General features: G+C 43.4%; 1 protein-coding gene across 1 annotated transcript; it reads left to right on the top strand.

Moving 5' to 3' along the window:
* The first annotated feature begins 2,044 nt into the window (after positions 1-2,044).
* Positions 2,045-22,119, top strand: LOC149523228 (maestro heat-like repeat-containing protein family member 2A). The gene is made up of 10 exons (XM_089770398.1): positions 2,045-2,155; positions 5,079-5,221; positions 8,568-8,690; positions 9,520-9,738; positions 12,872-13,015; positions 18,370-18,462; positions 19,154-19,223; positions 19,338-19,451; positions 21,182-21,255; positions 21,973-22,119. The coding sequence occupies exons 1-10, from the start codon at positions 2,116-2,118 to the stop codon at positions 22,117-22,119; spliced, it is 1,167 nt and encodes a 388-aa protein (XP_089626524.1). The 5' UTR covers positions 2,045-2,115.
* Positions 22,120-22,422: the final 303 nt, after the last annotated feature.

Raw genomic sequence — 22,422 nt, 5'->3', positions numbered from 1 at the left:
AACTGCTCCTTGCTCGCATCCAGGTGGCCGGTGTAGGGCTTCATCAGCCACGGCATCAGGGGATAGGCGGCATCAGCCACTATGCACACCGGCACGTGCACATCCCCAACCGCAAACTCACGATGCGGGAAAAATGTTCCTGCCTGAAGCCTCCGGTAGAGGTACGAGTTCCTGAAGATGCGGGCATCGTGTGCCCGCCCTGACCACCCAACACAAATGTCCGAAAACTGGCCACGATGGTCGACCAGGGCCTGGAGGACCATAGAAAAGTAGCCCTTTCTGTTGATGAATTGGGCTGCTCGATGGGGCGGTGCACGGATTGCAATGTGTGTCTCATCGAGCGCTCCTCCGCAATTCGGGAAGCCGAGGGCAGCAAAGCCGGCCATGACGCTGTCCAGATCTGGTAGACAGATGAGCCTGTTGAGCAGCTCTGAATTGATGGCCCTCACCACCTGCAGAACGAGACAGACAACAAAATGTTAGAAGGGGTGCCTTATCTCTTAGGAGGAGAACCCACCGCCCACCTTCCCTCTCAAACACCCCGGGAATCCCCTCCTCAGAACCCCCCCCCCCAACAATTCAGGGTGAGTGGAGGAGCTCCCTCCCACTCCCACTCCACTTGGCCCTTCCTGACAGTCTCCCTTCCCCCCACCCCAAACTGGAATAAGCAGTCAGAATTGGGAGTACTAATAGACAAGTCATAACTGAGCTTAAGTGGCATCTCAGATACTTGATGGGATAAATCTCATAACTGCAGTATTGGCATAGAGGGGTACATCTTGTTCAGGAAGAGCATGTAGGAATAAAAGGGAGGTGGTGTTGTATTGTACACTTGTTCTGAGTTCCAGAAAGAGGCAAGAGGCAGACCAGCTGAAAGTCTCTGGGTAAAGACGAAGTGGGGAAAACACATCCAAACCAGGAGGAGGAGGAGGGAGATGAGGCATTTCTAGAACAAATAAAACAAATATCCAGACCCTTATAGTAATGAGGGACTTTACCTACCTAGACATCAGTGGGAAAAGTAATATGATAAAACACAAAATATCCAATAAGTTCTTGGAATGTCATGGGGACAATGCTTTGTTTCAGAAACTGAAGGAAGTAACCCAGGGCATAGGCATTTAAGAATTGATTCTGACCAACAGGGAGGAGATGGTTGTGAACCTGTAGGTAGAGGCCTATTTGGGAGAAAGTGATTATGAATAAGGCTGTGAATCATTCATGGAGGTCACAGAAATCATGAAACAAAAAACAGGACTATGTAGCACTTTAAAGACTAACAAGATGGTTTATTAGGTGATGAGCTTCCGTGGGCCAGACCCACTTCCTCAGATCAAATAGTGGAAGAAAATTGACACAACCATATATACCAAAGGATACCATCAAAAAAATGAACACATATGAAAAGGACAAATCAAATTTCATGTGTTCATTTTTTTTATTGTAGCCTTTGGTATATATGGTTGTGCCAATTTTCTTCCACTATTTGATCTGAGGAAGTGGGTCTGGCCCACGAAAGCTCATCACCTAATAAACCATCTTGTTAGTCTTTAAAGTTCTACATAGTCCTGTTTTTTTTTTCAGTTACACGAGACTAACACGGCTACATTTCTATCACAGAAATCATGGATTCTGTGACTTTCTGGGACCTTTGTGACTTCCACAGTAGTTGGCGTGGTACATCTCAGGGCATCCCTGGGGCCAGATGCTGTGCTGGAGCATTGGTTGGAGAGCAGTCAGGGTACCCTGGGCAGTTCACCCACCTGGAGTGGAAGTAGTAGTGGCACCCTAGCCTGCTCTCAGAGCAGTGGAGTCTGCTGGAGTGCTGCCTTTCCCCAGCACCTAAAATTTATTTAGGGCAATTTTTAGTAAAAGTCATAGACAGGTGACAGGTCATCTTAACCATAGTTCTCTCCAGCAAAGTGACAGAGTCCCTGTGTGCCTACCTGGTCATCAACAGTTTATGGAATTTGCTTAGGTCACAAGGATGTCACAATAGTGCTTGTGTAAGTTTAACTGGAAGTTCTGGTTGACAGACTGAGAGGCCATCTATCTCTCAGTACTGGAGCTAGTTGGAGAAAGGATTGAGAGAAGGTGTTGAGGAAAGACTAAACCATGAATACATTTGTGAGTGAACAGGAGGTAATTGATAGAGGTAAGGGTCACTATTGTATTTTTTATATCCAACCTGTATCCACACATACACATTCAAGAGCATGGGTGCATAGAAACGTGTAATATTCTCCATTTCTATGACCAGATCATTAGCTGCTGTAAATCCAGTGAGCCTCTACTGACTTCCCTTTTAATTGACTTGAGTTGAAGGACTGGCCTACAGCCTCTGAACCTGGAAACTTTCCTGACAACCTGTGTCACTATTGGATGTTATGGGGAAGGTCTTCTTTCCTTTCTCCAGTTGTTTTATGTTGTTAATATGGGTCCTTATTTTATGACTTCTGCATCCTTGGAGCCAAAATCCAGTGGTGCAAAGCATCAGAGATGGGAGAAATTAGAAGAGAAAACACAGAAGGACTTCTCTTCTAGCTGACTGTGTCTAGACTACAAAGTTCTATCACTTTTCTTTTGAAAGAGGCTTTTTTTCTGACAGTTGGCCCGTCTACACTGGGCCAAATGTCAGAAAAAAAGCCTCTTTCAGAACATCCCTTCTTCCTCGTAGAACGAGGTTTACTGAGATGCTGAAAAAACATGTCTGCTTTTCCAATATTTTTTTGGAAAAGCAGACGCATTCCTTGGACGTGGCAGAGCTTTTCTGGGATATCTCTGGTATCCTGGAAAAACTCTGCAGTCTAGATGTACCTGCTGTCTACTTAAGATATTAAGTGGATAGCTAGCATATTAAATGGAGGATAACAAAGCGTTTCTTAGCAACACTAGTGCTCTTAATCCTTCACCATTACTATTGCAACTGTATGGGCAATGTAAGTTACAGTTCTGATTCCATCTGCATCTGGGTGTTGGAATCGAAGGGTAAGGATGGGTAATCGCCTAATCTTGAGCAATCTTTCATGGGAAGGGTAAATTCTGATCAATTCCTCCTCCATGCCTTGGAATGCTGTTACAATGGAGACAGATAAATATGGCATTTCAGATTTCTTGTTAAATATTAAGTCTCTAGGAGAATTTCTGCTGAGAGACACATGGGAGATAAAATCCTGATTTTATTAATACATCAACTATTTCACAGTTTCATCGAGTTTAAGGCTGGTAGGTCATTAGATCATGTACTTTAATCTTCTGTATGTCACAAACCATTACGTTTCACCTAGCAACCCTATGCTGAAACCAAAACTTGTCTTGGACTAAAAATTGTCACTCTTGAAGGGTATGTCAACACAGCAGTGTTAATTTGGAATAACTGATGTTATTGCAAAATAACATAGTCCGCATCTACACAGCAAGCCATTATTTCAACATAATGTCAAATAATGTCAAGCTGGAGGACTTCTTTCTCCGACTCCTATAACCCGCATTTTATGGGGAGTAAGGGAAGTAGGAGGAAGAGTGCTCTTTCCCCGACTTCCTGCTGTGTATACAGCGCCAAAAGCCAAAATAAACTATTTCAACTTAAGCTGCACAATTGATAGCTCAAGTTGTGTAGCTTATTTCTGCTTTAGCCCTGCTGTGTAGATGTGCCCAAGGCCTAGGAGACCAAGATGCTGTGTGCTGCAGACAGAGGATAGGAGAAACTGAAATGCTACCAATGCCTGAGGCCTTTGCAATGGTAGAGAAATGATTAGGTCAGAAATGCCCTGATGATCCTGGTGGTTGATCAGTGCCCCATACTCCTGAAGAAGACAAATTCCCAACCTCCCAAACAATAATCCCTGCTAGTCTGACCCAGGGAAAATTCCTCCCCACCCTCAAATCTGGAGATCAATTGCATCCTGACCAATGTTCTCTCCAATTCTACGTGTAGAATACATTTGATGTGCATTGAGGCATGTACGGATGTGTACAACCATTAGAAACACATGTCTGCCACCCAAGTGCTCAGTTTACGGGTAACACTGATCCTGACTATGTGAGCAAGACTTACCAAGACTTAATCTCTGAGGCTTCACATAAAGGTATGGGGCAATCACCCTACCCATGGAAAACACCTAGCTAGATAATTTCATGGAGGTTAGGTCCATAAAAGGCTATTAGCCAGGGGATAAAATGGTGTCCTTGGCCTGTGTTTGTCAGAGGCTGGAGAGGGATGGCAGGAGATAAATCGCTTGATAATTGTCTTCTGTCCACCCTCTCTGGGGCACCTGGTGCTGGCCACTGTCGGCAGACAGGATACTGGGCTAGATGGACCTTTGGTCTGACCCAGTACGGCCGTTCTTATGTTCTTATGTTGTGCATTGGGGGAAAATCTTTTAGGGTCTCTAGAGGCAACTGGACAAATACCTATTCCATGTGTCTTCTCTGCAAGTATTTAAATTACCATAAAATAAAACTGAAGCCTTTTTTCAAAACAGAGTGCATAAAGTTTGACTTCTAAATTCATACAGTGGGGTCTTTAAAAAGTGGCTTGATTTTCAAGAGATACTGAACCCCTAGAAGTTCTTTGCACCATCCATAGGTAATTCTGGGTGCTCAGCACTTTTGGAAATGACACCCTGACTAAGCAAAACACTTCAGCATGTGTTTAACTTTAGATTTATTTGTTGGCATTGAGTTAGGCATGTGATTAATTTGTTGAATCAGGATGTAGGCGTGTTAATATGGATTGAGGAGTTTTAGTTTAGGCACCCAGTTTTAAAAATCTTGGCTCTAAATTATTCTGTGTGCTATCAAAATGCCTAAATTAATAGTAAAGGTGGAAAAGATTATTTTATGTGGGGATCTTATTTAAAAGGAGCAGCTTTTCCTTATTATAATCCGTCCCCCCACAATAGCTCTGCAAACAGACATGGTCACCATGAGGGAAGAAAAGGATTTGCATGATTCCCAGGTCCACTTATCACCATGTCTGGTCTCCTACAGAGTCTTTACTAGATAGTGAATTAAAGACACAAGCCCTGAATCCCAACATCAATGATAACCAGCAGAATCCTTTCCTTTAATTTCAGCTGTTTACAGCGAGGTTGTTTTCCTCCTGGACCATATGGACGATCAAGATAAGGCCTCTATTGCCCTTCAGATTGTCAAGATAGCTGAGACCAAACTGGCTGTCGTTGTGACTGTTCTGCTAGAAAAACTTCAGCAGGATGAGGTAGGGCAGTTACATCAAATCACATCTGTTTTCCATGTTTCCACTCCAAATTCTGTTTGACTTCATGGAAGTAATTCAATACAGAACTTGGCTCAGCCCACCTTCAGTGTAATCAGTATTTACCCTTCTGTCTTCATGCAAAACTCATCATGCAAAATTCTGTTACAGATCAGGATGATATAATAAAGAGACACTCAGAGGAGCACTGTCCTTTTGTACACACTGGAGTACATGGGCTGTATATTATAAAAGTGCACTGTAGGGGTATCTATAATCTCTTATAGCAGTATTTTGTCCTCCTTTAGCATCTTCATCCAAAAACCTCAAAGCACTTACCTACTTACGCATGAATCAGGTTTTACAGCACCTTTGGGAGAGTGATAAACATCCCCATTTACTGATGGGCTGTGTCATGGGGAATTAAATAACTTGCTCAACACCACATAGTGAGTTAGTAGAAGAATGGTGAATAAAACCCATGTGAACTGACTCTCTGCTCTAAACCCAAGACAACACTTCTTAATTATAATGACATATGATTGGGATATAGCTCTGAAGGGTTCTTAAATAATCCAACCCCCTTTTTCTTTTATTAATACTCGCATCCAGCAAAGTCCATTTCTCTATTAAGGGTCAACACAGAAGGCATTTTAGTTTCAAGTACCAGGAAGCCAAGACAAGCAGTTCATTTCTGGCTCACTTGAATAGTGTGGGGCGCTTGTATTCATAAGTTATCAATTATGATTTTCAATTAAAAATCTTCCTTACATTTAAAAATGAATGGAAAGAGGCAGAGCCTCTCCCCACTAGAGCAGTAATAATAGCAGTTTGCAGCAGCATCCTTTAAAAGCACAACCACTGGAATGTGTAGCCAACCATTGGCTTTGAACATTCCAAAGTGCTTTATGACCTTAGCAGGCAGTTCACACCTTCAGCTGCCTGAATTCAGAGTTATAGACTCACAGGAGACAGGTGTGAAAGGCTTGTTGGATCATCCAATTTCCCAGCAGTGCCTTTTTCATTTTTTGGGGCCAAACCAATTTTAAAAGCTCCTAGTGACTGGGTTTCCACCACTTTCCAATGAAGACGATGTAATAACCTGATAGATGTCTTATAGCTGGGGCATTTTTCCTGATGTTAAAGTCTAAATTTTATGTCTCTGATACTGCCCCCTGCTGTGCAATGTACGTGCTGCAGGGTAAGAAACACTGACTCCTAAGCATCCTCACTCCACAGTGCATGCTATGCAGCAAGGAAGTGGTGGCTGGCTGGAGTAGGCAGTCACGGTTGTGCTGACTCTGTGGAGGAGAGCTGACCTGATCTGAGCCCAGGGGAGTCCAGTTGTTTTCCCACTGTGATGTGATACGATTCATTTTAGATCCAAGAGAAACCAGGACACTCCAGGGATACTTAACCACTTTCTTATTTATTGCAAGCTTTAAGCAGTTATTACAGTTGTTTAAGTTTTACAAGCCTTAAAAACAATTACTACACAATTTAAACCTTAAATGCCATACATTCTAAAGCAAGAATATAGTGCAAAGCAATGCAAAAGCAATTAATAAAAGAGCTACTATAATACAATAAGAAAGACTAGTTCACTTACACTTCACCCGTATGCTACCTACAGTAGCAGGCAGGAGGTCAGGGTTCCTTTTCTTCCCATGCATTGGAACACCATGCACTGGATCACCGGTGTGAAGGGCCTATTTACTTCTAGTTACATCGAGCAGTACCTGTGGGTCAATCCTGCTCATTCCCTCCCACTGATTGTTCTTACTAAGCCCATTTTATAGCAAAGCGAGACTTGGTTGTTCTAATAATATTTACCAATTGATTACGTATTGTGTAGGATATGGAACATGCCCAATACCCTATCTGGAGTACATCCTGTCACTCAGGATGTTGCTGCTATGTGCATAGTTGACAGTTGTATGGCTGCATCTGTAATTTGTGGTTATCAGAAACAGAAGTACCTGTACAAGATTGCTTGCCATGTTTTCTTGACATAGTCTCACGTACCATGCTTCATCTGCATTGTTATGCAAAACATTCCTTCCTCTCACAGCTTCTCCCATGACCTTGCCTGCATGCTTATGTGCACCAGACTTGAGACAGGCCTGGGTTGTGCTTGTTAGAGATCCGCACGTGTTAAAGGGAGACGTGGCCATTTATTGTCAAGGCAGGCTCCCCTACACCCACCCAACCTCACCCTGATGCATGAGGTCAGATCCCATAGAGGTTGCAGGTCTCTATTTAAAAGTCAGTTCTGCTGGCCTCCCTGCACTTTTTAAAATTTTCTCCTGAATTACTTCCAAGCTGTTGATCTTTTCTGGGGAATGTGGTGCCAAAAAAGTGAAATAAGCCAGAAGCAGTCACACCTCAGATGAACAATGAGAAACTGTTGTCTTCCTGCTTTATGACAAGATTCCTGTATGTAACAAACCCAACCCAGATGGCTGACTTTTTTTTTCACTGTCACTCCAGGTCACTTGTTGTTTCCCACTTTTCTCCCTCTCATTATGTCAGTTATATTGACCCCCTCTCTAGGTGCGCTAGTTTTCAGTTCTCTGAAATCAGTCTTGTTCTGCTCAGGTTTCTAATATCTCTGTGCCCCTCTTTATTATTTCTCTGTCACAACTCATACCTTCAACTCCTCCATATTTAGTATCATCTGTGAATTTGAACTTTGATGGACCCCATAAAAGAGACCTTCAAGTGTGCTACTGTCAATGTAGAGGTAACTCCTGAGCTAATTTTCCCTAAAAGCTGCAGAAGATTTACTGCAGGAGTTGGGTATTTTATCATTGTATTTACAAATTCTGTCTGGAGTGGATAAAAAAAGGCATGATGCTAATAATAACAATAACAACAATAACAATAATAATAATAATAATAACAATAATAATAATAATAATAACAACAATAATAATAATAAACGAAATTAGATAAGGGGGAAGTGCAGGGCCCTTATTCTGATTAAAAATGTGTAAATTGCTCAGCTTCTTCTGAAATGCTGCTAGCTGGGGTGATTGTGGAGGGCATAGCAAGTTTTATACAAATGAAGACTAGGGGTTACTTGAGTGAGTATGCAGGCTGTGGAATCAGTGTGGTCTAGTGGAGAGGACTCCAGATAGTGAATCAGAAGACCTGAATTATTTTCCTGGCTATTGATCTGCTCTTTTAGCCTGGGCTAGTTGTTTCATGTTTAGATTGTAAACTCTTTTGGGCAGAAGCTTATTAGTGTAAGTGTTACTATATTGCGTTACTATATTAGCTTATAGCATTACTATATTGTCATCAAGGAAACATTTTCCCCAATTGTTCTTTTATGTTTTGTCCCCAGAAAAACAGAGTAGACATTTACTGTATCCTGGAGAAAGTATTACAGCAGGATGCCCAGGTCCTAAAGAGAAGGCTACTGAGCAAAATAATAACACTTGCCTCAAAGCACATGAGAGAGACTCAGGTAAGTTAGATTAACGGAAGTGTTGGAGCATAAGCTTTTGTGGTCAAAGACCCACTTCACTGCTTTTGCAGATTCAGACTAACACGGCTACCCCTCTGATACTCAGGTAAGTTAGTTTTCCCTATATGCTAATGACAGGAATGAAAGCTTAAACTAATTAAAACATTGTTTGTAAACTATATACTGAAACTCCAGGATTAATGACTGCTAGGGGCCCACAGATCCCCACACCGTCCTCCAGAAATCCCAGGTCCTAAGCAGCATGTGACTAGTTTCATCTTGTTCAAGTTACACGTGTGCTTAAGTGCTTTGTAAGGTCAGGATATTGTGACATATATCAGATGCAGAGAGGCCTACCGTTTCTTAACAAGCAAGTATTTTGTGAAGTCTCCTAGGGATTTCATTATTGATACTGATTTTGTGTGGAAGGTGCTCTGATACTATGGTGTTAAGCAGCAGGATGAAACCTTTAAACAGAATCGGAGCTGTTTCCAAAAGAAGCAGTATTTGGATTTAGGGTATAGTTTATTCAGGAAAATTCTCTGAATATCTTGAAGCTGCCCACCTCCTCTGAGGGAAAAATATCATGTCACTATGATAGCCAATCATCCACAACAAATAGCTAATAGCGAATAGTCTAAGCAGCTTGCAAACAACTGAAAGGCTGAGAAGTGTTTAGCCAAACGATTCAATGATTATTTATGACTCATGATTCTGTTCTCAGAAAGTTGGGTGGAAAACAGAAATAAGAACTTGATTCATTTGAGCAGCATTGGCTGGTGTAGTTGGCTTTAATCACTTCAGTCTCTCTCTTTTTGTATTTTTTAAGGACGCAACAAATGAACTAAAAGTGGCAGCGAGCAACACATTAGTGGCTCTGGCACGCTGCTATTTCAGTGAGGTGATGTATGAGCTTCAATGTCATCTGAATCCACTGAAGCTGTCTGACGTGTTCACTTTGATTACGCTGGGCAACCTATCATCAGCTTATCGTATGTCAACTTCCATCTTTTGTTTCAAAGTTATTGTCTTCCATTTAAGGACAGAGGTTCACACTCTGTACAGCTACACAGAGTGCTATTTGGGGGGCATGAGATGAACTGCTGTGGCTGGTTCCAGTTGCTAGACCATGAGCTATCCACACCAAGGTGCAAGCTCTTATGCCCCATTTGAAGTTCTTAAAGGACAGGATTGAGGAAAATCAGCTCTAGTGGAGCTCTTCTCCATTCCATTTCTCATCCCTCCCCAGTGCTCTCTCTCCTACTCTGGGAGAGGATTGGGCATCTGGCACAGCTGCACATTGGTGGAGAATGCTCCTCCTCAGGGTAAATCCCCCACTGATTTTTTACTTCTGCCTTATCATTTGTGTACGCAGCACAAAATGACCTAGGAGCCCATAGCATCCGACCCAGCGGTGTTTCTAAATGCGATAGTAAGAAGGCAGATAACAGTCAATTGTCTCTCTTCCTTTTCTTCTGGTCCTTCTTTTCAGCACTCAAGTGCATTCCTTTTGTGGGAATGACCCTGTACGGCATGAGCTCCATGCGGATGTTAGACGACGAGAGCAGGCTGAGGCAAGCATTTTGTGGTGGTAAGTGCCAGCACTTATTGTAGATGTCCAAAATGGATATTTAGGGGCCTTGGTACAGAGTTAAGTGACTGATCGTTACAAACAGGCTCTGAACTGGATTGTACCAGGGGCTGAGTCCTCATGCTCCTGTGGCACTCAGTGGAGTTGAGAGTGCTCCTTACTTTGCTGGAGGTGCTGAGCATTTGTAAGTTCAGGCCCTTTATGACTTGTGGATATTTTAAAAATAAACAAAAGCTGATGCTGCCCATGTGCCAGGAAACTCCTGGGGGAGAATGTGCAGGCAACAGACTGAATTACATTTAAAAATTTCCCGTTTTCCACCCCTCCACCCATTCCTCCTCTTTAGTTGCTTAATTATCATCTCCTTTCACCCTCTTTCTCTGTCCTCTGGTCTTCTCCACTTCTCTCTTCCTTTGCTTTTTAGTTGATGCTCAAGTAAGGCCACGTCTACACTATGCAGAAGATCAATGCTGCTGTAGTTGATCACCAGGGTCCAAATTAGCAGGTCTAGTGAAGACCCACTAATTCGAACTGAGTGGGTGCTCCCGTTGGCACCGGTAGTCCTGCTTCTCATGAGGAATAACACTCCTGTCAACCTTCCACTGTGTGGACAGTCTGAAAACACGATTTAAGATACGTCAACTCCAGCTACATAATTAACATAGCTGGAGTTGCGTACCTTAAGTCAACTTTCCCCTTTAGTGTAGATCAGGCCTAAGGGATTAATCCTGCACCTTTGAGATCAATGGGAATTTTGCCATCAGCTTCATAGAACATAGGATTGAGCCTTAATTTTCCTTTCAAGGGCAGCGGGTGCATCTAATTTTAGGGCAAAATGCTGTCAAATCTCAGTATAGCTAATAGGAGTTAGGGGCACTGAACATCTTTCAGACAAACTGTAACCCAACAGGAAATCATACAGTTTTAGGGCTAAATAAGCAATAACTGCAGAGGACATGAATCATTCAGAAAACAGCTGGTCAAAATATTTTGGTTTTGTATTACATTTTTCATATTTTTTTCCAAGTTGATGGAATATTAAACTGAAAAAATGTCAATGACAGTTTTAATCAGGATGTGTTCAGTGTTTTTGTGCAGCTAAAAAGGTGGCTGAAATTTGTTGATTTTTGAAACATGTGAATGACCTTTGTAATTTGAAATTTTGAAAAAAAACAAGAGTAAACACTTTTAATTTAATTTCAACTACCTTTACAATCATCTCTAATTAAGAGGTAACAAGGGAGAAAAAAATATGTTTTCAAATGATGGGAATTAAAAAGAGATGGAGAGAGACAAAAGAGAAGAAAGCCTTTTGAGAAACAAGAAAAGGAAAGGAGGGAAGAGAAATCATTCAAAACTGTTATTGGATTTCATCAGCTGTTCCTGAATTGGGCATGGAATTGTAATAAACTACAAGCCTGGGTGTCTTCACTGATAAAACAACGTATCCTTATTACTAGTGCATCCTTTTCATATTGCCTGTCTTTTTTCCTTCCATGCAGTTCTGGAAAAATGGTCAAGGGCAGTAAATGTATATTTTAGTAACTGGGAAAAGTGGCCATTTCCCAAAATGGGTAAATCTCAATTCTGTGATGAAATTCTTCCCCTCTATCGTCATGTGACAAGCAAATGGACCACATGTGAAGATTTGGAGGTGAGAATTGTAGGCTTTCTAAACCTTTATGAGAAATTGTATTGTTAAATTCTCTGTGTATGGCACTCTTTGTGATGATGGAGTTCAATGGCAGGTTCTTTGGGATAGAACGGAGTATGATGTAAAACATTTAAAAAAGATTATAATGTCACAATCTCATGGAAATTCTGTCTGTACATAGTGTACATAGATTCCAGTTTTGTCACCTGACATGCAGATGAATATAGGAGAATGGGCTAAATTCATTCCTGGCAGATGTCTATTCAGTTCCAGTAGAGTTACAGCAGGAATGAGTTGGTTTAGTGTGCATACTAATCTGGGGAAATATCCCACTTGGGAAAGTTGTGAGGTGCAGTAGAATATAATTCTGAAACCAACACCATAGCTGTGTCTAGACTGGAAAAACTTGCCAGCTGTCTACACTGGCTGCTTGAATTTCCGGAAAAGCACTGACGATCTCATGTAAGATCGTCAATGCTTTTCCGGAAATACTATGCTGCTCCCGTTCAGGCAAAAGTCCTTTTCCGAAAGACTTTTGCGCAAAAGGGCCAGTGTAGACAGCACAGTAGTGTTTTCTGCAAAAAAGCCCCGATCGCGAAAATGGCAATTGGGGCTTTTTTGCGGAAAAGCGTGTCTAGATTGGCCACGGACGCTTTTCCGCAAAAAGTGCTTTTGCGGAAAAGCATCCTGCCAATCTAGACGTGCTTTTCCGAAAATGCTTTTAACGGAAAACTCTTCCGTTAAAAGCATTTTCGGAAAATCATGCCAGTGTAGACGAAGCCATGCATGAGTCTTAACTCTTTACCAGGAAATATTGAGATAGGGCTGTTTCAACAGTGGAAAAGGGAAATTGCACTCGTCAGAAGTAGAAAAGATGGGCCCATTGCATGATATTGAATGAATTTGTAGGAACATAAATTCTGTGTCTCTATGTAGCTCATGCAGGCCATTATCAAAGCCCTTGGTACTATGATGAGCCTCCTCCTGCATAAAGAAGAGCATCAAGATAAGGTGTTCGAACAGATCCCATGGCTCCTTGAGCAATATAAAGAGGATGTTAATGTTTTTCATGTCACCAAGGTGAGATACTTATTAAAATAACTATCAATGTGTGCGCATAGGTGAACTGCACTAGCTGCTACCAGTGGCGTTTCCTGGTCTACATAGTGACTTGTTAGATAATAGATAAACACACAAGTCTTGATTTTATAGACATGGTGACCCAGGTGACAAGTTTTGTAGGTAAAAGCCTCTCATGAAAAGTATCTTCTGTTTCTGGAGATGATAAGGAAGTAAGAAACAAAACACCTGTTCCCTTCCCCCTCCCCCATAAGATACTCCCTCCTTGTGATTTACTGGAACATCCTATCAACTCTGTGTCTCTCTTTTAGATTATAAATAAACTCCTCAGAGCAGGGGCTGCTGTGTGTTGTCTCTGGGCAGTATTAAGTAAACTGCCAGTAGCTGAAAATTAATACTAAGAAGGCCTGAATTGCATTGCTTTAGATTCTATAACTAGATAGATATAAAATCACTGTCTATTTCATCTACCGTTGTGTACAGGGCTGTTGTAGCTGTGTTGGTTCAAGGACATTAGAGAGACAAGGTGGGTGAGATAATATAATTAAAGATATTATTTCACCCACCTTGTCTCTCTTATTTCATCTACCCTCAGTATCACATGACCAAGGTAACTCTTGTCTGCTGATAGTGAGAGGATGGAGTGAGGGCAGTTGGCTTCAGTAGTATGATTGAGCATGCTCAGTCTATGTGAGCTGGCTCAGTACAAGCCAAGCAGCAAATCCAGGGCCACAACCCTGCTGCCCTTCCCCCCTCCCCACTTCCTCCATGGTTTACTCCCAATCTATGTTGGCTTTCTGGTCCAGAATATGTGGTTGCTTTTGGGATTGGAATGCCCGTGACTTTGAGGGAATCAATGTCTCATGGACTTGACTAAAAGTATCAAAGGACTACACAAGAGCCTAAATGTAGTAAAATATGTAGATTTCATCAGAGATATCCTGGAAGCTTCAAGCAGCAAAGAAGAAAAGTGTGTAGGTACAGGAAGGAGTTAGACTGTCATCTCATTATCAATAGCCTGGAAGAGAACATAAAATCATCATTGATAAAATTGGCAGATGAAATAAAAATTGGGGAGTGGTAAATAATGGAAAGGACAACTCACTGATTCAGAGTGATATAGATCATTTGGTAAACTGGGTGCTAACAATAAATGTGCATTTAAATATGGCTGAATGTAAATAGATGCATCTAGGAACAAAACAATGTAGGTGATACATACATGTTGAGGGATGCTTCCTGAGAAACAGTAACTCTGAAAAATATTTTGGGAAACTTGGTGAATACTCAGCTGAACATGACCTACAAATGCGATGCTGTGGCCAAAAAAGCTGAAGTGATACTGGGATGCATACATGGGGAAATCTCAAGGAGGAATACAGTGGGAAATGCAAAGTTCATTTCCACACTAGAACTGACCAACAGATATTGGTAGATACCCCTGATACCGGCTTCCTGTGAGAAGAGTGCCTTTCACACCCTGCTTGGCTTATAGCAATACAGCAGGATGCCATTTGGGCTGCACAGAGCCTCAGCCACTTTTCAGCAGCTCATGAACCAAATATTGCAAACATATATGCAATATACAGCCGTATGCATTAAGAATATTGTCATCCACAGCACCAGCTGGGGGAAACACCTCTGACATCTTAGCAAGGTATTGTAAGCCCCAATAGATGCAGGACTCACTGTGAATCCAGCCAAGTGCCATCTTAGTGAACACAGTAGGAAGGGGAAAACTATAGCTCCTTGATAAATAAGGTCTAAGGCTTGTGTGACTGCCCCACCTCCCTGACAAAGAAACAGGTGCCACAATACTTCAGACACAGTGGCTGCTTAGTACTCAACTTCATCACACTGGGCACCCTATTATTGGACCTGATGAAGAACACCCAATCACAGAAAATCCAGTAATCAGAAGACTGTGAGGAAGCCTTCCAGGCCCTGTGAAAACAGCTGAACCAAGAGCTGGTCCTATCCCATCCAACTTCACAAAGCCTTCTATCCTTCAAATGGAGGTCTCGGAGGTAGGACCAGGAGTGGTACTATCTCAAGAAATAGGTGGGAAGGAGCACCAGATCCTTTATCTCAGCTGCAAGCTGTTCTCCTGAGAGACCTGCCGCCCTACTATAGCAAGGGAGGCCCTGACCATGAAGTGGGTGATCTACACCCTGGGGGTATGTCTACACTACAAAGTTAATTCGAACTAACGGATGTTAGTTCGAATTAACTTTGATAGGTGCTACACTAGCGCTCCGCTAGTTCGAACTTAATTCGAACTAGTGGTGTGCTTAGTTCGAACTAGGTAAACCTCATTGAACGAGGACTAAGCCTAGTTCGAACTTACCAGTTCGAATTAAGGGGTGTGTAGCCCCTTAATTCAAACTAGTGGGAGGCTAGCCCTCCCCAGCTTTCCCTGGTGGCCACTCTGGCCAACACCAGGGAAACTCGTCTGCCCCCCTTCCGGCCCCGGACCTCTTAAAGGGGCACAGGCTGGCCAGCACCCAGCTAACAGACCCTGCACCTGGCACGGCTCGAGCCAGCCACCCGCTGCCACCCAGCCATCCCCCTCTTCCCGGGACCAGGCTAGCGGCTCTCGGGAGCCTGCCCAAGACCACACCCGCCTGGTTTAGTGCGGACATCATGGACCTCGTCCACGACCTCCGCACTAAGCACAGGAAAGTGGCCGTCTAGGGCAGGAGAGCTGCCAGCCTGGCCACCTAGGAGCAGGTGTGCATGAAAATGAAGGTGGTCCACTGAGACCCCCAACCCTGAGCCCTGAGCTTACAATGGGCGTATTGGGTCATACCAAAGGTCCATCTAGCCCAGTAGCCTGTCTGCCGACAGTGGCCAACCCTAGGGACCCTGGAGGGGGTGGACCGAAGACAGTGATCAAGCCATTTGTCTCGTGCCATCCCTCTCCAGTCTTCCACAAACTTTGGGCAGGGACACCACTCCTACCCCCTGGCTAATAGCACTCCATGGACCCAACTTCCATCACTTTATCTCACTTCTCTTTAAACTCTGTTCTAGTTCTAGCTGTCACAACCTCCTGCAGCAAGGAGTTCCACAGGTTGAATCTTTGCTTTGTGAAGAGCACCTTTCTGTTAGTAGTTTGAAGCCTGCTACCCATCCTTTTCCTTTGGTGTCCTCTAGTCCTTCTATTATGGGGACTAATGGAGAACTTTTCTTAATGCACCCTCTCCACCCCACTCATGCTTTTATGGACTTCTATCCTATCCCCCCTCAGTCTCCTCTTCTCTAAGCTGAGAAGTCCCAGTCTCTTTAGCCTCTCTTTATATGGGACCTGTTCCAAACCTCTGATCATTGTAGTTGCCCTCCCCTCTCCCACCCTCTCTCTTCCCCTCTCCCACCTCCTTTTCCCAGTCTCCCCCAGTTTTGTTCAATAAAGAGAGATTCTATTTTTGACCACACGTTTTCTTTATTTTGTACATCAGGAAGGGGGGCTAGGGAAGGGTAAGTGGAAGGAGGTGAGGGAGGAATGGGGTACGAGCCCCCGATGGGGAGGACTGGGCTGGCTCTGCGTGCTTCTGGGGGTGGAAGCTCTCCTGCAGCCCCCCAATTGCTCCTTCTCCCCAGATGGCAGCCTGCGGCAAGTACAGCCAGGCTGATGGCCGAGTGCTGTGATGTGCCCAGTGTGGGCACTCAGAGCACTCCAAGCCAGGACTGCTTTGCAAGAGGGGCACCCCTGAGAACTGTCTGTCCGGGGTGGGGGTCGGGTCCCTTTAAGCACAGCCCTCGGCTAGCCTGAGGCAGCAGCTCCACGCTCTAAGTCCTCATCTGATGCCCTGCCGGCACTGCTTCCGGCTATCCTTAAGCCCGGTTCAGGGTCCACTTAATGTGGACATGCTAGTTCGAATTAGCAAAACGCTAATTCGAACTAGTTTTTTTAGTCTGGATGCATTAGTTCGAATTAGCTTAGTTCGAATTAACTAATTCGAACTAAGTTAGTTCGAATTAGCGCTGTAGTGTAGACATACCCTGGGATATTCTGTACTGGGGAAGCCCTTTCAACTGGTCACCAACCATGCACCCCTCAGATGGATTAATAACATGAAGGACACCAGTGCCTGAATCATGAGGTAGTACTTCCCGCTCCAACCCTATGACTTCTGTATGTTACGCTGGGCCAGGGAAGGCTCATGCAAACACAGACTTCTCCCAAGTGGAAGGAGACGATGAAGAGGAAGGTCCACCAATGGACACCCTCTTAAGGGGGAGTGTTTGTGACAGAGGATACCCCCCATGCATGGTTCAGCGGGGGCTAATCATGATCTGTGGGCTATGCCCCTTCATACTTGCTGGGAATGCTCCAACTGGAACCAGGATATAAAAGGGAGCAGCTCAGTTCTGTCTAGGCTGACAGCTGAAGGGAGCAGAGGTGCTTTGCAGGCTTTTGTGGAGGGACTGCCAGTGCCCTAGGATGCAGAAACCAGCCAGCCTGTGGTTCCAGTTGACCCCCCCACAACCATCCAATGCCACAGATGGAGGAGAGACCACGGAGTTACTGAGATGACCTGCTGCAGAAGAATGGTGGGAAGCAATCTATGTGAACTAAGCATTATTGAGTTGAGGTATTAGTCTTTGACTCTGCATGTTTTGGAAGAAACCCCATTGAGCTGCAAGACAAGGCCCTGGGCTGGGACCCTGTGGAGTAGGTAGAGCCTGGTGGAGAAGGGCTGGCCACTAGGCAACACTGGTTTGCCCCAAAGGGTGGTTGAGCACTAGGTTGCACGGTCGTACCTAGAAGGGCTTGGGTCATTGAGCTGAAGAGCCTCATTAAAGGGCTGCTGCACTGACCCTGACTATTAGGCAATGCTGCTCTAAGAACCAGGCCTGCTATGGTGGTTGGGGAGACTAGGTCACTTGGGCTGCCTTAGTTCTTTAACTCCTCCACAACCTGATACCATCCAAACAGGGTGGACCTACCCTGTGACAGGTGACTTACTTACAGTCTATAATATCTGCATGGGGAAATATATGTAATGACCTAGCAGAGAAAGGCATGACATGATCCAGTGGCTACAAACTGAAACAGGAGACATTCAGATGGGAAATAAGGTCTACCTTTTCAGTGGTGGGATATTAGCCATTCAAACCATTTACCAAGAGTCAAGGGGATCATTTTAAAATCAAGATTGGATTTTTTTCTGAAAGTTCTGCTTTAGGAATTATTTTGGCAATTTCTAAGGCCTGTGTCATACAGAAGGCCTGACTAGTTGATGACAATCATCCCTTTTGGCCTTGGAATCTATGAATTCCATGAACCTGCTTCAGTCATTGCATATTGCTCCTTTGTATGCCCACCTTCTAACTTTCACCCTCTGTTGTAGAGTCTGAGGCAGCTCTTGGAAGTCGCTGGTGAATATAAGATCCTTCTACCTGAAGGGAAATTTCAAGCCATCTGCAGTGCTCTGCACGACCGGGTGAGGGGAACTTGTTCTTGTATCACTTGAGCTTAAGCACAGCAGATCTGAAGCATATTAAGAATAAACATCTTTTGAATGCTAGTGAAGAGCCCGGAGACCTTCTCATGCCTTATTGGTTTCTGCTGGCTTAAGAATAAGCAGATAGTGGTCTCATTTTATTAGCTAAAATCCAGCTCAGTTTGTAAAGCAATTTTAGCATAAGCCAGTTATTAGAGGGAGTTAGAGTTAGATAGTAAAAACTGATTCCATCCAAATGGGGAGGACCTATCCTGTGACAGGGTGACTTAATTGCAGTCTATAATATCTATGTGGGGAAACATATGTAATAATCTAGCAGAGAAAGGCATAACGTGAGCCAATAACTAGAAAATGAAGCTGGACAAATTCAGACTGCAAATAAGGCCGACATTTTTATGGTGGAATAATTAACCATTTGAACCAGTTACCAAGGGTCAAGTCTTGATTCAATTAGCTCTGCTGCTAAAAACACTTTGAAAGCATGAACTTCTGTTATCCAGTGTCTCGGTCATTGTTTCTGATTCTTGTTGTGCAGTCAGTACCATTTCTTTTGGCTTCAGAGCTCTATTTGGAAAGGTAGGAAGTGAGTGCTTAGAAATTAATTGAGCATCTTCTTTTCAGTTGCTTGTTCTGATTAGTTTTCCTTTGATCACTTCTCTTCTTCCCACAGATCTGTTCTCCAACTCAGCAGCTCATCATGGAAAATCAAATGGAGCTGTGCTATTGTATCCTACTGCTAGGTAGGGGAAGAGACTCCAAATTACACAGTAGTTTCCTTGTAACTTCCTTCTTTTGTAGGTGTGGTAAGAATGAGCTTTCAGTTGTTAGTGAGGATGTGATTTCTTCCTTTGCAGCCCGTTCTTCTCCTGATGACCTCATAGCATTTCTGCACTCGCAGCTGAAGATTGAGAATGAGACTGTTCGTGTGGCAACCCTGAATCTGCTCACAGCTATTATTGGTGCTGACTGTAAGTAACACAGGAGTAACTGTGACTGCTGCGATCATCGCCATCGTGCTGGGGGTTGAGTTGGGGACATCCAGAGCTAAAAGCATGAGCTGCTATAGGTTGATCTAAAGAACCAAGGCTTTGCAGGCATGGTAGGGCTATAACATACTCATCATCTCTGCAAATGGGGCACAGAGGATCTGTAACACAGGGGCGGATATAGGGCAGGGCGAGCGAGGTGGCCGCCCCGGGTCCCGCGCTTCAAAAAGCCCCGCGCACGCGCCGTGGTGCCACCGCGCATGAGCATGGCGTCACTGTGCATGCGCCGTGGCAAAGGGGGGGCCCCGCGGAATTATGCTGCCCGGGGCCCCGCAAAACGGTCATCTGCCCCTGCTGCAACACATAGAGTCATAGAATCATAGAATCATAGAATAATAGGACTGGAAGGGACCTCGAGAGGTCATCGAGTCCAGCCCCCCGCCCTCAAGGCAGGATCAAGCTCCGTCTACACCATCCCTGACAGATGTCTATCTAACCTGTTCTTAAATATCTCCAGAGAGGGAGATTCCACCACCTCCCTTGGCAATTTATTCCAATATTTGACCACCCTGACAGTTAGGAATTTTTTCCTAATGTCCAATCTAAACCTCCCCTGCTGCACTTTAAGCCCATTACTCCTTGTCCTGTCCTCAGAAACCAAGAGGAACAAATTTTCGCCTTCCTCCTTGTGACACCCTTTTAGATATTTGAAAACCGCTATCATGTCCCCCCTTAATCTTCTTTTTTCCAAACTAAACAAGCCCAGTTCATGAAGCCTGGCTTCATAGGTCATGTTCTCTAGACCTTTAATCATTCTTGTCGCTCTTCTCTGTACCCTTTCCAATTTCATATAGTCATATAGTCATAGATTATTAGAACTGGAAGGGACCTTGAGAGGTCATCAAGTCCAGTCCCCTGCCCTCATGGCAGGACCAAGCACTGTCTAGATCACCCCTGATAGGTGTCTATCCAATCTGCTCTTAAATATCTCCAGTGGTGGAGATTCCACAACTTCCCTGGGCAATTTTTCACAGTGTTTAACCAACCTAACAGTTGGGACGTTTTTCCTAATGTCCAACCTAAACCTCCCTTGCTGCAATTTAAGCCCATTGTTTCTTGTCCTATCATCAGAGGCCAAAGAGAACAATTTTTCTCCCTTCTCCTTGCGACACCCTTTTAGATGCATGCTCACCAGAGGGTTGGAAATTCACTAAAGGGACCCAGTGCTGCTCTAAGTTACTCCCATGTGGTCACACAGAAATCAACAGGGTTAATTAAGTGCTGAATGTAGCCTAAAATATTTTCAAGGTACAAATACAAATGTAATCTTGTGGCGGATGCATGTTAATAATAATGAGATAAAAACAAAATAGTACTCCTGACTGAATAAGTATTAGACACTCTAGAATAGATTCCGAATTCTGCTATACTGGTGGTAAACACAGACTAACTTCACTGACCTCCATTTGTCTAACTCTCTGACAATATTTCCATCAGGATAGTATGATGGTGCTATTTACAGAAGTGGAAATACTTCAGACTTAGACTGGTGTAACTGAGATCAGAGTCTGGTCCTATATTTTCCCCGCTGATTCTGTATATGAGTGAAGCTTGGTAGTACTCTTAAATAGGGCACAGGACACATTCTAATGTGGAGCATGAGTGTTTGGAACAAAGATATACTATATTGCACACTTCTCCTTATCTTTCAGTGCCTGAGACAAGAGTTAGAAAGTTTCTGATTGTGAAGGCAGTGAAATCTGCTCTCAGTGATCAGAGTGCTAAGGTAAGATTGTGTGTGGAATAGTGGTATTGCTGTTAATATCTGGGAAGTATTTCACTCAGTGGAGAGTCTGGCAACGAGACACATTTTTAGGCTGAGATTATTAATAGGGTTTCAATTAATCACAGTTAACTAAAAATTAATGCGATTAAAAATTGAAATTTATTAAATATTTTTGTGGTTTTTTACATTTTCAAATATATTGATTTCAATTACAACACAATGACAAGTGTGTACTATGCACTTTATATTATTTTTATAACAAACATTTGCATTGTAAAAATGACAAAAGAAATAATATTTTTCAATTCATCTCATAGAAGTGATGTAGAGCAATCTCTTTAGCGTGAAAATGCAACTTACAAATGTAGATTTTTTTGTTAACTGTAATGAAAGAATGTAAAACTTTAGAGTCTACAAGTCCATTCAGACCTACTTCTTGTTCAGCCAGACACTAAGACAAACAAGTTTGTTTCCATTTATAGGAGAAAATGCTGCCTTTTTCCTAATTACAGTGTCACCTGAAAGTGAAAACTGGCATTTGCATGGTACTTCTGTAGCCAGTGTTGCAAGGAATTTACATAACAGATGTGTTAATCATTTGTACTTCAGCCACTATTCCAAAGAGATAAAAGAAAAAGCAAAAGGACTCTCATATCCTGTCTCATATTGCATGCAGAAGAGATAATAATAACTTGTGCATAATCTCTACCCTTGCAGGTGAGGATGGCAGCTCTCCATTTTGTCCTGAAGCTGCTCAGTTCAGGAAGTGTGGAGAACTGTGCAGCAGGGGATATGGTCGCCTATGTATTCGGAGAGTTCGATGTGTCCACCAGAAATCTGGTAAGGAGAGTTCTTAACACTTAGGACTCAGTTCTGCCATTCTGGCATGCTGATTGTTCCCCTTGACTTCAGTGGGAGCTTTGGATGCTCAAGGATGCAGCTGGACTGAAGGATTAGAGCTAGAATCTGATCAGTGATATTCGTGTAAAACCAGGGTAATGCCCCTGACTTCAGTGGCATTATTTTGGATTTACACAAGTGTAACAGAGACCAGAATCTGATTCTGGATATTTATATCTGACAGTGCGACCTACATTACTTAGACCTCGGGCAAGTCAGTGAAAATTCTGACAACACAATCTTTCAGTGAAATGCTCTTGTATAAGG

Source organism: Pelodiscus sinensis, chromosome 18 (genome assembly GCF_052426305.1).
Source record: "Pelodiscus sinensis isolate ZL-2025 chromosome 18, ASM5242630v1, whole genome shotgun sequence".
Classification (NCBI taxonomy): Eukaryota; Metazoa; Chordata; order Testudines; family Trionychidae; genus Pelodiscus; species Pelodiscus sinensis.
Note: the sequence above shows the minus strand (reverse complement) of the source record. Positions and strands in the feature narration are given on the sequence as shown.